Source organism: Cupressus sempervirens, chromosome 9 (assembly GCF_028749045.1).
Source record: "Cupressus sempervirens isolate cs-2001-9-10 chromosome 9, ASM2874904v1, whole genome shotgun sequence".
NCBI lineage: Eukaryota > Viridiplantae > Streptophyta > Pinopsida > Cupressales > Cupressaceae > Cupressus > Cupressus sempervirens.
The window spans coordinates 67,798,049-67,810,785 of NC_143126.1; the positions used below are offsets into that span (position 1 = coordinate 67,798,049).

Sequence of the window (12,737 nt, forward strand, 5' to 3'; positions counted from 1 at the left end):
AAGCTAAAAATGCCCTTATATTGTAAAAGGTGAAATCATCTACTATTTTTCTATTCTTCTAGCCCTAATTTTGTGAGTAGCAAAAGCTTGTATAAAATGACTTAGGGTTAGGGATTTCATGATGAATGGTGATATTGTAGCTTCTTGCAATGATATTGAGTTGTAAGGGATTATAGATTGTAATCAGGTTGTAATCACTAGATAATAATAATATTGGACTTGCTGTTGTTGGACATAGCCAAGGGATTGGGTGAACCACATTAAATCTTGATGTCTTTTTTTCTCTTTTATGCGATCTACTATTTTCTAGTATTGGTTATATTTGTATGTAACTGTTATTTATGTCTGAGGTTAACCCTAACAAATTTGTCTTTTAGAAATTGATAGAGACTATTGAAATGTTGAATCCCAATATTATACTAGGTTAATTAGGCCTACAAGGAGGATCTATATTCCTTTTAAATATTGGGTTTGAACTAGTGGGATTATACTATTTATGGAAAATGATTAGCCTTATGTTTCTTCCTACATGATTATTCTTCATGTAGTCTTGGTTATGAAGCTCATAGAAGATCCTCTCAATACTCTATCTAAATGGCTTGAAAGTAATAGATTTAAATATCACCTTCATATTGGGTTTTGTAAAATATGGGGTAGAATTTTTCATCCCTAAGATTAATTGAACTTCTAAAGAAGAATGACACAAGAACACCTCACTTATAACAATTTTCTTGTATTTTGGGGAGATTTTATTAAGGTAAAGAGAAAAAAGACTAGCTATAATGGAAAGGAATGGATATTGAAACAAGTCAATGATATAAGATGGTATATTATTTAGACTATATAAATGGAAAAATAAAACAACAAAGATTGGTTGATAAGCTCTATGAAATCTTTTTGCAATTCTTCATCTCAAGCCAAAGACTATAGTATAAATTTAGGAGTCAGTATACTCAGGGTGTGCATCCTATATGTTCATAGGGTACAAATGATTAAAATGGAAATACACTAGAAAGAATCACTCATCACAATATCATGGATGGTGAATGTAGAAAATATTAGTACACTGAATTAAGTGAATTGTAGGTAAAGGTGACCCTAAACTAGCATATGTATTAACCTCTTTCAATCCGTATTGTGGACAACATTAGAGATGTAAATAAATTTGTATTTTTGTCCACAAAGAAGAACCAAACTTTCCTAGACGCGCACTCTTAATAATTACTTGCAAGTAAGATTCAGTTTGTATGTAAGTAATTTTTTCTTTTTGTCCACACACACACACAGAGGGTACGGGGGGGGGGGGGGGGGGGGGGGGGGGGTGGGTGAGGGTTTGGTGATTTTTTTAATATATATTTAACAAACAAATAATTACCCACAAAGGATAACAAAAAGGAATGCATTTATTAATAGCCTAAATTTAATTTTCACATATTTGAATTTGGGGCCAAATTTGGAACACAATTATGTTGGATACCTTGTTCCACCCATTTTTTGGTTTCATAAAGGTTTAGGCACAAGAGGGTGACAAAGTATCACAAATCTACACCCCAATTGAGCATGTTTGCATGAATCAAATGCCATCTCCAAAATAGACACAACATGAAATCACAGAGAGTATACAATTGATAATGTTACACTAAATAATGGGTAAGTTAAAGAATCCTTTTAATGAATTTTAATGTAAGGACGAAATATATCACATCTATTACATTCATTTAGACAAAGAAACTTACGTTCAATCATATCCTATAGAATGATTGTACATCTCAATACATGTTTTGAATTCTAATTAAATGTTTGAAATGATAAAGCATAGAAGAAGAAATTTCATATAGGACATAAATTTCTTTTGTTTGAATAGATACACCTCTATAAGATAATTGGTCTCATCTTCCCTAATCTATACCATAATCTAAATGCATGTCAATGTAGTATATGGCTGTGATATTTGTCATGTCAACCCAATTTATGACATATAATAGCCTACATCTTGTAGGTAAATTTTCTCTTAGTAGACTCAATAATACATGAAATATAGATCACTCGTTTTAACTCACAAACCAATGGAGCCTCTTTTACAGTCCAAATCACTTTTTGTGTTTTTTTAAAGTATGTGATATATTCACATCTCATCATAGTATGTCTTTGGGGTTGTGGTAGAGGGAATCTAAGACTATTGTTATGAGCCTACTACAAAGCTGGTATTTTTTTGTCCTCTTCATTCTACATAATTCACATATTGCACAAATTAGGTAACAGGTGTTAAACCTATGTAATTTATTTTCATCATAGACGATGTTGTAACACAATAGTATTCCTTTCCATCTTGCACTAATAAAATTCCATGTGCTCCAATTTAATATGTTTATATGTTTATGTAATGTGGAAACTTCATGAATCTAATAATAATCCCTACCAAATTTTGACTTGAATACTATGACTAGAAGAATAGGATAGAACTAACATATTACAAGAATAGCTAAAAGCTGTCCAAATTTGATTCGTAGATGATACTGTAACTCAATAATCCTGTTTACTGTATTGCATAGGCGTAGGCCCTAATATTATATCTTTATTATGAAAAGTAATATTTGCTCTTTCTATTGTGAACTTGTATCTTAACACAGATAAATAATTCAAATTAAAGTCTCAGCCAAACCCTTTATACGTGTATAATTTTAAGGTGACTACCTACCAAGAACTGGAACGTGCATACTATGGTGGCATTGCACTGAATGCCTCCAATGGAAAGGCAGTAACGTGGAAAAACCTAAGAATTCTTGCTCAACATAAGGTCAAATCAATGGAAAGCAATTATTAAAAAAATTAGTACCACAATGATTGCAACATATGGCCATGTCAATGATCAGATACTGCCTTCACCCATTGCACTATTTCCCTTCCGTGCTGTTTCCTAATTGGAGTTCATTCTTTTTATTAACATTTGTAATTAGATAAAAGTCTATATGATCGAGTCTGAAAATGGACTATAACTTAAATTTGTTAACATCCACTGTCCACAATGCTGCCTCACTTTATTCAAGATAATACACTTGAATAAATTCAGAGTAAGACGTTGTTATCACTTTGATACAAGGTAATCCATTTGCTCTAATTATTCGAAACGTCAATCTGCTGCAATCACAGTCTAAAACATTGTGACACTTTGATTCAAGACAACCCATTTGCACTAATTATTCTAATTGTCATTCTAATTAGTCTAAAACATTGTATCACTTTGACTCAAGATAACTCATTTGCACTTATTATTTAAAACCTTGTATCACTTTGATTCAAGGTAATCCATTTGCACTTATTATTTAAAACATTGTATCACTTTGATTCAAGGTAACCCATTTGCTTTCACAGTCCAAAATCTTGCACTCACTATTCAAAATGGTGAACCACTTTTATTCAACAAAACCTATTTGTACCCACTACCCTAAACATTATGCAATTACAAAACACCCATATTGAGACCATTTTTTTACACAGAGTAAGCATAATGCGTCCATTACAACTTTTAAAAAACATTTACAAAACAAGTATGAAGAAACTGAAGTGACGTTGATCATTATTACCTCCATATTTTCCCAAATCCCAAGCTTCACTTTCCTCCCAAATGAGCCTCACAAGAAAAGTGTGTGGCCAGAAAAGTGGGTCTGTGGTCACCGGGCATGATCACAAGCACTTTTTCATCATCTCTGCGTATGACCTCAGATTTCATGTGACCAGGGGCCATAGATCCAAGATGGGTACTGCCATTACCTGAGCTTAAGTTCATCATATTGCCCCTGGACAATCTCCACCAAGAGCATATGAGAATAACAGAAGCAGAGGCAATTAAAACCAACATAGCTGCCACTCCAACAAATAAACAAAGTGCCGGAAAACGCCATCCCAAATGAGATCCATTGTACGCCGGTACACCAGAATTATTCATCCCTTCTCTAAACAAAAATCTATGACTATATTGATGAACAACACCCCTCACTCTTGACAGAACAAATGCTTTGAAAGACTTGTGTTTTTTTAAGCTCATTTCGAGGGCCTACTTAACTTTTTGGCTCGCCCATCTTATCCACAAAAGAAGACAACATTGTCATATTGACAGCATACGCATCTCAATGCAATCTCTGAGCCCCACCTGCATCCGATTTAACAGCCCACTAATTACTACTTATCCCAAATAAATTATTTAATTAAGATTAATCGTGAACAAATTATTAGATTCAGACTACATAATAAATAAATCAAGATAATAATAAAACAAATATTAGCACAGTCTTCTATCACAATCACAGCTGAATTTCGTTCAACTCCATTAGGTATATCTTAAATATTCTCTTGTAAAGCTCAAAATCGGCAATTTAAGTTATTTTTAAATTTGTAATGCTTAAAATCTGATTCCCAATTTTCCCTTTTTATCTTCCAGGTTGACTTTTTTAGTCCTAAATATAGTTATTAATATACAAGTAATTATACTTTTCATGTGAATATAAATTGTAGAATTATCACATCTTGAATTTCCTTGTGATATATTTGATCTGTCCATATCTTGAAATTTATCATTTAATATTGCAATGTAGATATTATAAGTGTAGATTAAAATTTTCAGTCATCTTAAAGTTCAAAGTTCAAATTAAATATTGTTGTTGATAATTGATTAACCATTAACCATTTCTATCTAGTACATCTTTATGTCATATTTATACAATCATTTATTTATTTTCAATTTAATCTTAAATATAATTATTGTCAAGGGGCCCTTGCTCTATTGATCTTATTGAATAAAGACCCCATCAAAATACATATATAATTATTAGAATATAGATATTGTGAATCTAATTCTTAATAATATAATATTTTAATTTACTTTCTTTTGAAATTTTGTACTTATCTTTTAATTTACCATTCAAGATTAAATATAATTTCGTTCTATTATAAGAATTAAATGTGTAGATTGAAATATTATTAAAATACAAGTAGTACATTTTATGTGAATCCAATTCATACTGTTATAATATTTTAATTTTAGTTTCCCTAAAATTTTGTTCCTATATTTAAATTTACCATTCAAGACATAATTTTGACCTATCTAGAAGATAAAGTGTAGAATTGAGTTAAATATTACATACCACATGAAGGGTTATTTCAATCTAAAGCATATCTTTTTTGTATAATTCATTCATTCACTTTGAAGTCATCCATAGACATGTTGAGGTTACCTAAAATTGTTATTATGAAACATTTATTAGAGTATTCTAGTAACAATATCAAAGCATTGTATCATTATGTAGGTAGGACCCACTTGTTTGTTGTTCTTGATTTTGATTAATTGCTAATTAGATACTTAATCTTTCACAACTTAACTAATGTTTATAGATATTAATTTCTTAGTATATTTAGATACCTGAAAAAATAAGAATAAATATAATTATTGTCAAGGGGCCCTTGCTCTATTGATCTTATTGAATAAAGACCCCATCAAAATACATATATAATTATTAGAATATAGATATTGTGAATCTAATTCTTAATAATATAATATTTTAACTTACTTTCTTTTGAAATTTTGTACTTATCTTTTAATTTACTATTCAAGATTAGATATAATTTTGATCTGTTATAAGAATTAAATGTGTAGATTGAAATATTATTAAAATACAAGTAGTACATTTTATGTGAATCCAATTCATACTGTTATAATATTTTAATTTTAGTTTCCGTAAAATTTTGTTCTTATATTTAAATTTACCATTCAAGATATAATTTTGACCTATCTAGAAGATAAAGTGTAGAATTGAGTTTTAGAATTGAGTTAAATATTACATACCACATGAAGGGTTATTTCAATCCAAAGCATATCTTTTTTGTATAATTCATTCATTCACTTTGAAGTCATCCATAGACATGTTGAGGTTACCTAAAATTGTTATTATGAAACATTTATTAGAGTATTCTAGTAACAATATCAAAGCATTGTATCATTATATATGTAGGACCCACTTGTTTGTTGTTCTTGATTTTGATTAATTGCTAATTAGATACTTAACCTTTCACAACTTAACTAATGTTTATAGATGTTAATTTCTTAGTATATTTAGATACCTGAAAAAATAAGAATAAATTTTAACAATTCGCTATTTCTTTCATTGACGATTTATTTCTCTAAATTACTTGTTCAATTCTACACATACTATTTATTTATATATTCTTATAACTAAACTGCTTTATTTACGCCATTATAATTTTAATCTAACCAATCAGAAAGATAACATAGTCCATAATTTATGGTCTTTTATGCATCTAAGATGTCATAATTTGAAGACACTATCTATTGACCAAAAAAGTTACTAACTAAAGTTTACAATTCAATAGTAGTTAAAAAAGTCAAAAAAAGAGTGCATCCAATCTCCTGAAAACGAAACTCGTTTGTATCTAATGAGGTCCCATTGAGATAAGCATTACACTTATGCTTCACATCAGGTTTTGTTGACTGTTTCCAACTAAAGCATAAGTTCATACTAGTTGTCCCAACCTTAGTAGCAGCGAGCTACGCTCCAAAAAAAGCGTATATAAGTTCGGTGAAAGTATGACAAAAACAAGTAAAATTTAGTCTACAGTAGAGATGCTTGTTTTGGGGTAGCATATCGGTTTCGAACTGGAATTCATTAGAAATTATGAGTTTATGAATATTGAAATTCGTCAGCTCTTGTCAAACCCTAAATTATTGAGCTATCATGTGCAAAAGGAAATTAGAGTTAGTGTTTCAAATGATAATAATTATTTTGAATTATAGATAGTAAAGATACATACATATGATGAAGAGATCAATGTGAAATTTTTAGTTGATTCCAAGTAGTTTTGGATAGAAGGATGATTGATAATTAGTTGATTATGAAGTCTTAATATAAAATATATGGATTTATTAATGAAATGAAATTATCAATAGAATGAGATGATATAGTAATTGATAAAATTTTAATTTTAATTACTATAATTTTAATTATAATAATAGTATGATCTGATTAAGTAAAGAAAAATACGGCTTAAATCTTTAACAAAACTTACCAGTAAGTTTAGTGGACACAAAGGAAAGGTTCACAATCAATGACACTTTACTAAAATAGAACCAACCCAAAAAGAAAAAATAGAAACTTAAACAAACCAAAAAGAACTTATAGAATCAGACTAGAATAAACCAGTAACAATGAACTAGCAAAAGACAAGAAACCACAATGAACCAGCAACGCAGCAACATGAGACCCACAAGCACCGACCAACACAACAACCAACAAAAGGAAAACCTAGGGACTTCCTCAACCACTTAACTTCTCTAGAAAGGAAGGTTGTTTGGAAGGGTGGAGGAAGCACCATCCCTAGGACGAGCATCTTGTTTGGCAAAAACTTGTAGACCTTCATTTTTCCTACAAGCTTCCTCTCTCCTTGTTCATTCAAACTTCCTTTGCTCCAACTCCCCATGAATCTCTCCAATGGCAATATCCATCCTATCCGGAGCCACTTTATATCATGAACTCAAGTCTTTAATTTGTTCCCCCAACTTGTCATGTGACTCCTTCATAGATGCCATGGCAATGATGATCTCAGTTTTCTCCTCTAAGGGCATCATTGCATGGATCTCTCATAATTACTCCTCCAACAGCTCCCAATTAGTGAGCTTTTCTAAATTAGTGAGCTTATGGATTTCAAAGGTCATTGGTCTCTTCCTTTGCATGGGGATTGTTCCTATTCCTTCCCCCGATGCATCACATTATAATTCAAATAGTCTGCTGAAATTTGGGGTTGCTAAAATTGGACAAGAACTCATGACTCCCTTAAGTTTATCAAAAACTTGTTGCACTTCCTCATTCCATGTGAAGGATCCTTTTTTGGTTAGATCTATAAGGGAGGAAATTAGTTTGGCAAAATATTTTACTAATCATCTATAGTAGCTACATAGACCTACATATCCTCTAAGATAAGTTAGGGTTTTGGGCCTCAGCCAATCTCTGATAGCACTAATTTTTTCTTCATCTACACTTACACGCTTGATAATTATTTTGTGTCCTAAGTATAGGATTTCCTCTAGTCCAAATTCACATTTTGAAAACTTATCATATAAGGATTCTTCTTCAAAATTTTCCAAACTTCCTCACTATGGTCAAGGTGTTCCTTTCAAGTTTTACTATAGATCGATACATCATCAAAAATATGAGTAAGAATTTTTTCAACTGTTGTGTAAAAATATGATTAATACATGATTGGAATGTTGTTGGGGCATTGGTGAGACCTAAAGAGAGGATGAGAAATTCAAAGTGTCCATAATGGCATCTGATAGTGATTGTAGGTATATCTTTCTTCCTCATTCTTATTTGATGGTAACCAAAGCATAGATCAATTTTTGAAAAATAACATGTGTTGTGTAATTCATTCATTAATTCATCAATCCTAGGAATAGGATACCTTTTTTTTTTTTTTTTATTGTTTAAAGCACAGTAATCAGTGCACATCCTTAGAGTACCATCTTTCTTCTTTAGTAATACTATTGGGGATGCAAAGGAGCTACTACTAGGTTAAATATGTCCCATGTCCAGGAGTTTTCTAATTATCCTTTCTGTTTCTTCCTTGTATTTCCAAGGGTGTCTATAGGGAGTGGTTATCACTAGTTTTTTGCCCCTTCTTCTAGTTCTATGGGATGTTCAAAACCCCTTTTTGGAGGAAGCCCTGGAGGAATTTCATCAAAAACTTTTTGATGTTTAGTTAGTATGGTTTGAATATCTGTGTGGATAGTTTTTCCATGTGTAGTTAATTTTTTTAGTATCATGCAATGCGTCATCCATTTTCCCTTGTTGTAATAGAGTATTTTTTCCATTTTCTTGCAAGTGATTACTTTTGGAGAGCCATCTAGTAATCCTTTAGTGTAACCTATCGTCCTTCGTGATGGAAATATATTTTTGAGTTAGGACCATCCATAATGAATCTCCCTAACAAATTTACCCAAGGCATCCCTAGGATAATATCATTCTGAATATTTTCCACATAAAATTTCCTTTTAATGGTGTGTCCTCTAAGGGTGATCTCTAGGTTAGGTACAATCTTGGTACATTGTTCAATAGTTCCATTCCCAAAAGCTACTTTAAATCCATAGAATTCTTCTATTCACAATTTCCTTCTAGATTAAATGTGCTTACTCATGAAATCATGTGAGGCCCTTGTGTCCACCAAGGCAATTATTCTTTTCCCTTTAATGTTTCCTTTAATCCAAAAGGTTCTATTCACATTCCCCTCTGAGATAAAGTTGTTAATACTCCTTGTTCACTCTTATCAGTCTTTATTTTCTTGTTAGACTTATCATCTTCACATACTTCATCTATTTGGTTTAACCACCCTCTTTTACAATGTTGATCACGATCCCATGGTTCTTTAAATTTAAAAAAGATAATTTTTCTAGCATAATTCTTCTCTTTTCTAGCATTTGTGTTCTCTGCTCTTGGGTTTTTTTACAAATAAAGCATAACCTTTCTCTGTTATCTTTCCTAGACCCATAATTTTGATAGGGTGATTTGGGTGGAAAATTCTTGGTTCTTTCCTTGGGTGTATTAGATTCAATTTTCTTAGCTTTCTGAATGGCCTCTTTAGGGGTTCAAGGTTCAAAAGGTTTTAATGAATTATTTTAGTCCTTCTATGAATATGTACATGAGTTGTCCTTGAGAAGTTAGGGACCATTATGTTTAGATCTTGAAATTTATTATTGAATTCTTCTAATGTCCCAATTTTTTTGATATGAGTAAGTTCTTGATAATACCATTCGTGATCTCTCAAATCGAATCTATTCATCAATTTTTCGGTGAACTCACTATAGGATGTGATTTTTTGAGTCCTAAGGAGTTTTGGCCATAGTCCCACCATCTATGGGCTGATCCTTTTAAATGTAGTATAGAAAATTTTCAATAGCATCTTTTTCTATAATTGGGATATAAGAAAGAGATGTATCTAATTTTTGGACCCAAGATTGAGTGGTTTCTTCCCCAGATCCATCAAAGCATGGTAATTTAACTTTATTTATTTTCCCTTGAAGGTCTTTATCTATGTGATGTTTTTTGTTACTTTCCAAGAGTTTAGATTCATAATATTCTTCAAATTAAATAAGTTGTCAAAGGTTAGGATCCAAGTTGGCATACATTTCTCTATTTTCTTCCATGTTATAAGTGGAGACTTCCTCCTCTCTAATAGGTTCTTCTCTAGGAATGAATGATGGGAAGGTTTCTCGTGGCACTGAGCTTTATGATGAGGGCTCATTTTCCTCATGAGAAGAGTGGTGATCTTTTTGCAGGTTGGACTTCTTATTTTGATTATTATTGTTTCTTAATTTATGTATACTTTCAAGTATAATTTAATTAGAATTCTTGTTCCTTTCAAATTTTTCATTAGTTTGTTCTATAAAGTTCCTTAGTTCCCTAAGCTATTTTTTTGGCCATAGTATGGTGGTAAACATCTCATAAGGTGGTAGGATTTAAGCTCTAATAGCATTGTAATGTTCATGTTTGGTAGTGTTAATTGATTTCAGCTCAACCTGCACATAGAGACTTGTTATAAATGCATTAGTAATAATTCTATCTTCCTACCCTATAAATTAACCCCAATCCTAAGGATGTCTCCAAGGCGGGCCTCCTAGCTCATAGCTACTTTTTCATCTTCCTAGGAGCACACCCCTTAGGATTCTTCTTGGATGAGCATCCTCTATCAAATGCTACACATATATGCATGTGTTGAAAACATCAAAATATTATGGCATATCGACTATTGATCATGGCAAACAATGGAGATCTTAATATCTACATGCTCCATGCTTTCATATTGATTCTTGGCCATGGTGGATAATGGAGATCTCTAATATCCCACATGATCCATGCTTCAAGTTCATTACTATTCATGGTGCTAACCCCATAGGTTAACGCCACATTATCATATAAATAATATGTTAATAATAAATCAATAAATCTCTTCTTGTTTACACTTTTTCTATAACCATAGGTTATAGCTTACATATGAATTTTCAATAATTACATCTTAAATCTAGAAAAGATAATTCATACTTAATTAATAATTCGTATATAATCATAACTTTATGCTTAGTGATTATAATACCAATATGTACCTCTATGCGGTGGTCAATCATTCAGTTGTGGAAATGATATGGGTAGGTTGTACCACTGCAACTCTCATGGTCCTTACTATTCATGGTGCTAACCCCATAGGTTAACTCCACATTATCATATAAATAATATGTTAATAATAAATCAATAAATCTCTTCTTGTTTACACTTTTTCTATAACCATAGGTTATAGCTTACATATGAATTTTCAATAATTACATCTTAAATCTAGAAAAGATAATTCATACTTAATTAATAATTCGTATATAATCATAACTTTATGCTTAGTGATTATAATACCAATATGTACCTCTATGCGGTGGTCAATCATTCAGTTGTGGAAATGATATGGGTAGGTTGTACCACTGCAACTCTCATGGTTGTGACATTGTGCACTTACGTGGAGATGTGTCTAAGTGTCATTTCTTCTTGTGTTTTACCCATCCTTCCATTCCTTTTTCTCCCTCTCTGATGTCTTCTATCATGTGATGTGATATGTGAAGTCTCATTCTTAATACAAAGGATTACATGAATATTAATTCATATATATTATATTTTTATCATTCACCATTAATAATAATGATTAAATGATTAAATCATTATTATATTAATTCATATTATTTTAATACATGAATATTGTTTTGATTAAGTAAAAATGGGTTTTGATAGGACCCAAAACATTTTACAAAGAGAAAATCATATAAGCATTAAAAAACCAAATGAAACTATGCATTAGCACCAAGAGTAGTAGCATCTAGAACCAAAGAACCCCCCAAAAAAGGGAAAATAATAGAGACAACAAAAAAGCCAAAGAAAGATAGCAAAAGAACAACTACAAATTCTTCAACAAGTCCACATCATAATCATGTTCATTTTAGTTGTAGAAGCCCTTAGCTCATCAAGCTCTTTATCTTCCGTAGCCTCAAGTTTCTTTCAATTTGCCCAAGTACATTTACTAGGTCCTTGATCATCCCTCAGCTCCTTATTGCCATGGTCCTTTCTCCCCTAATCCAGGTTCTTGAAAAGAATCTTTATATTTTCAATAGCAGCCTTTAAAATTGAGCAACTCGATTCAACAATCTTTTTCATTGTATTCCAATACCCATGACTCAGCTACCTAACTTATCAAACCTATTCTAGAGATCTTTCACCATTTTGTTTGTATTTCTAATTGTCTACTCTAGGGGTGGAACTCTTTTCATTTTACTTGTTACATCTTCAGTAGTACCAATAGGATTAGTAAGCCTATCTAGGTGTTGGCTCAAAGTTCTCTCCTGCTATTGGTTTTACTGAGATGCTCAAACTCCCTCTAGATATCCTGTATTTGATCCTTAATTAAATTGTTATCCCTCCTCATCAAACCTAGGTTTCCAAACATGCCAGTCACATTCCCATGATCTTTAGTATCAAATCTTTGTCTTAGATTTTCCCACCCTAGGTTCACATTAACATTCGTAATGCTATCTTCTAGGTTCAAATTGATATCCCTTTTGGGCATCTTCTTCTTACCCTTAATTTCCATATCCCCCATATAGGAGAGAGGTTCTACATCTAATTTTCCCCCATTACCCTTCT

General features: G+C 31.6%; 1 protein-coding gene across 1 annotated transcript; it reads right to left on the minus strand.

Moving 5' to 3' along the window:
* Nucleotides 1-3,610: 3,610 nt before the first annotated feature.
* LOC149537654 (protein GLUTAMINE DUMPER 5-like) lies at nt 3,611-4,045 on the minus strand. The gene has a single exon (XM_089802361.1). The coding sequence runs from the start codon at nt 4,043-4,045 to the stop codon at nt 3,611-3,613; it is 435 nt and encodes a 144-aa protein (XP_089658487.1).
* Nucleotides 4,046-12,737: the final 8,692 nt, after the last annotated feature.

What these genes read in the sequence shown, in the direction of transcription:
- LOC149537654 (XM_089802361.1), bottom strand. Translation starts at nt 4,045, where the DNA reads ATGAGCTTAAAAAAACACAAGTCTTTCAAAGCATTTGTTCTGTCAAGA.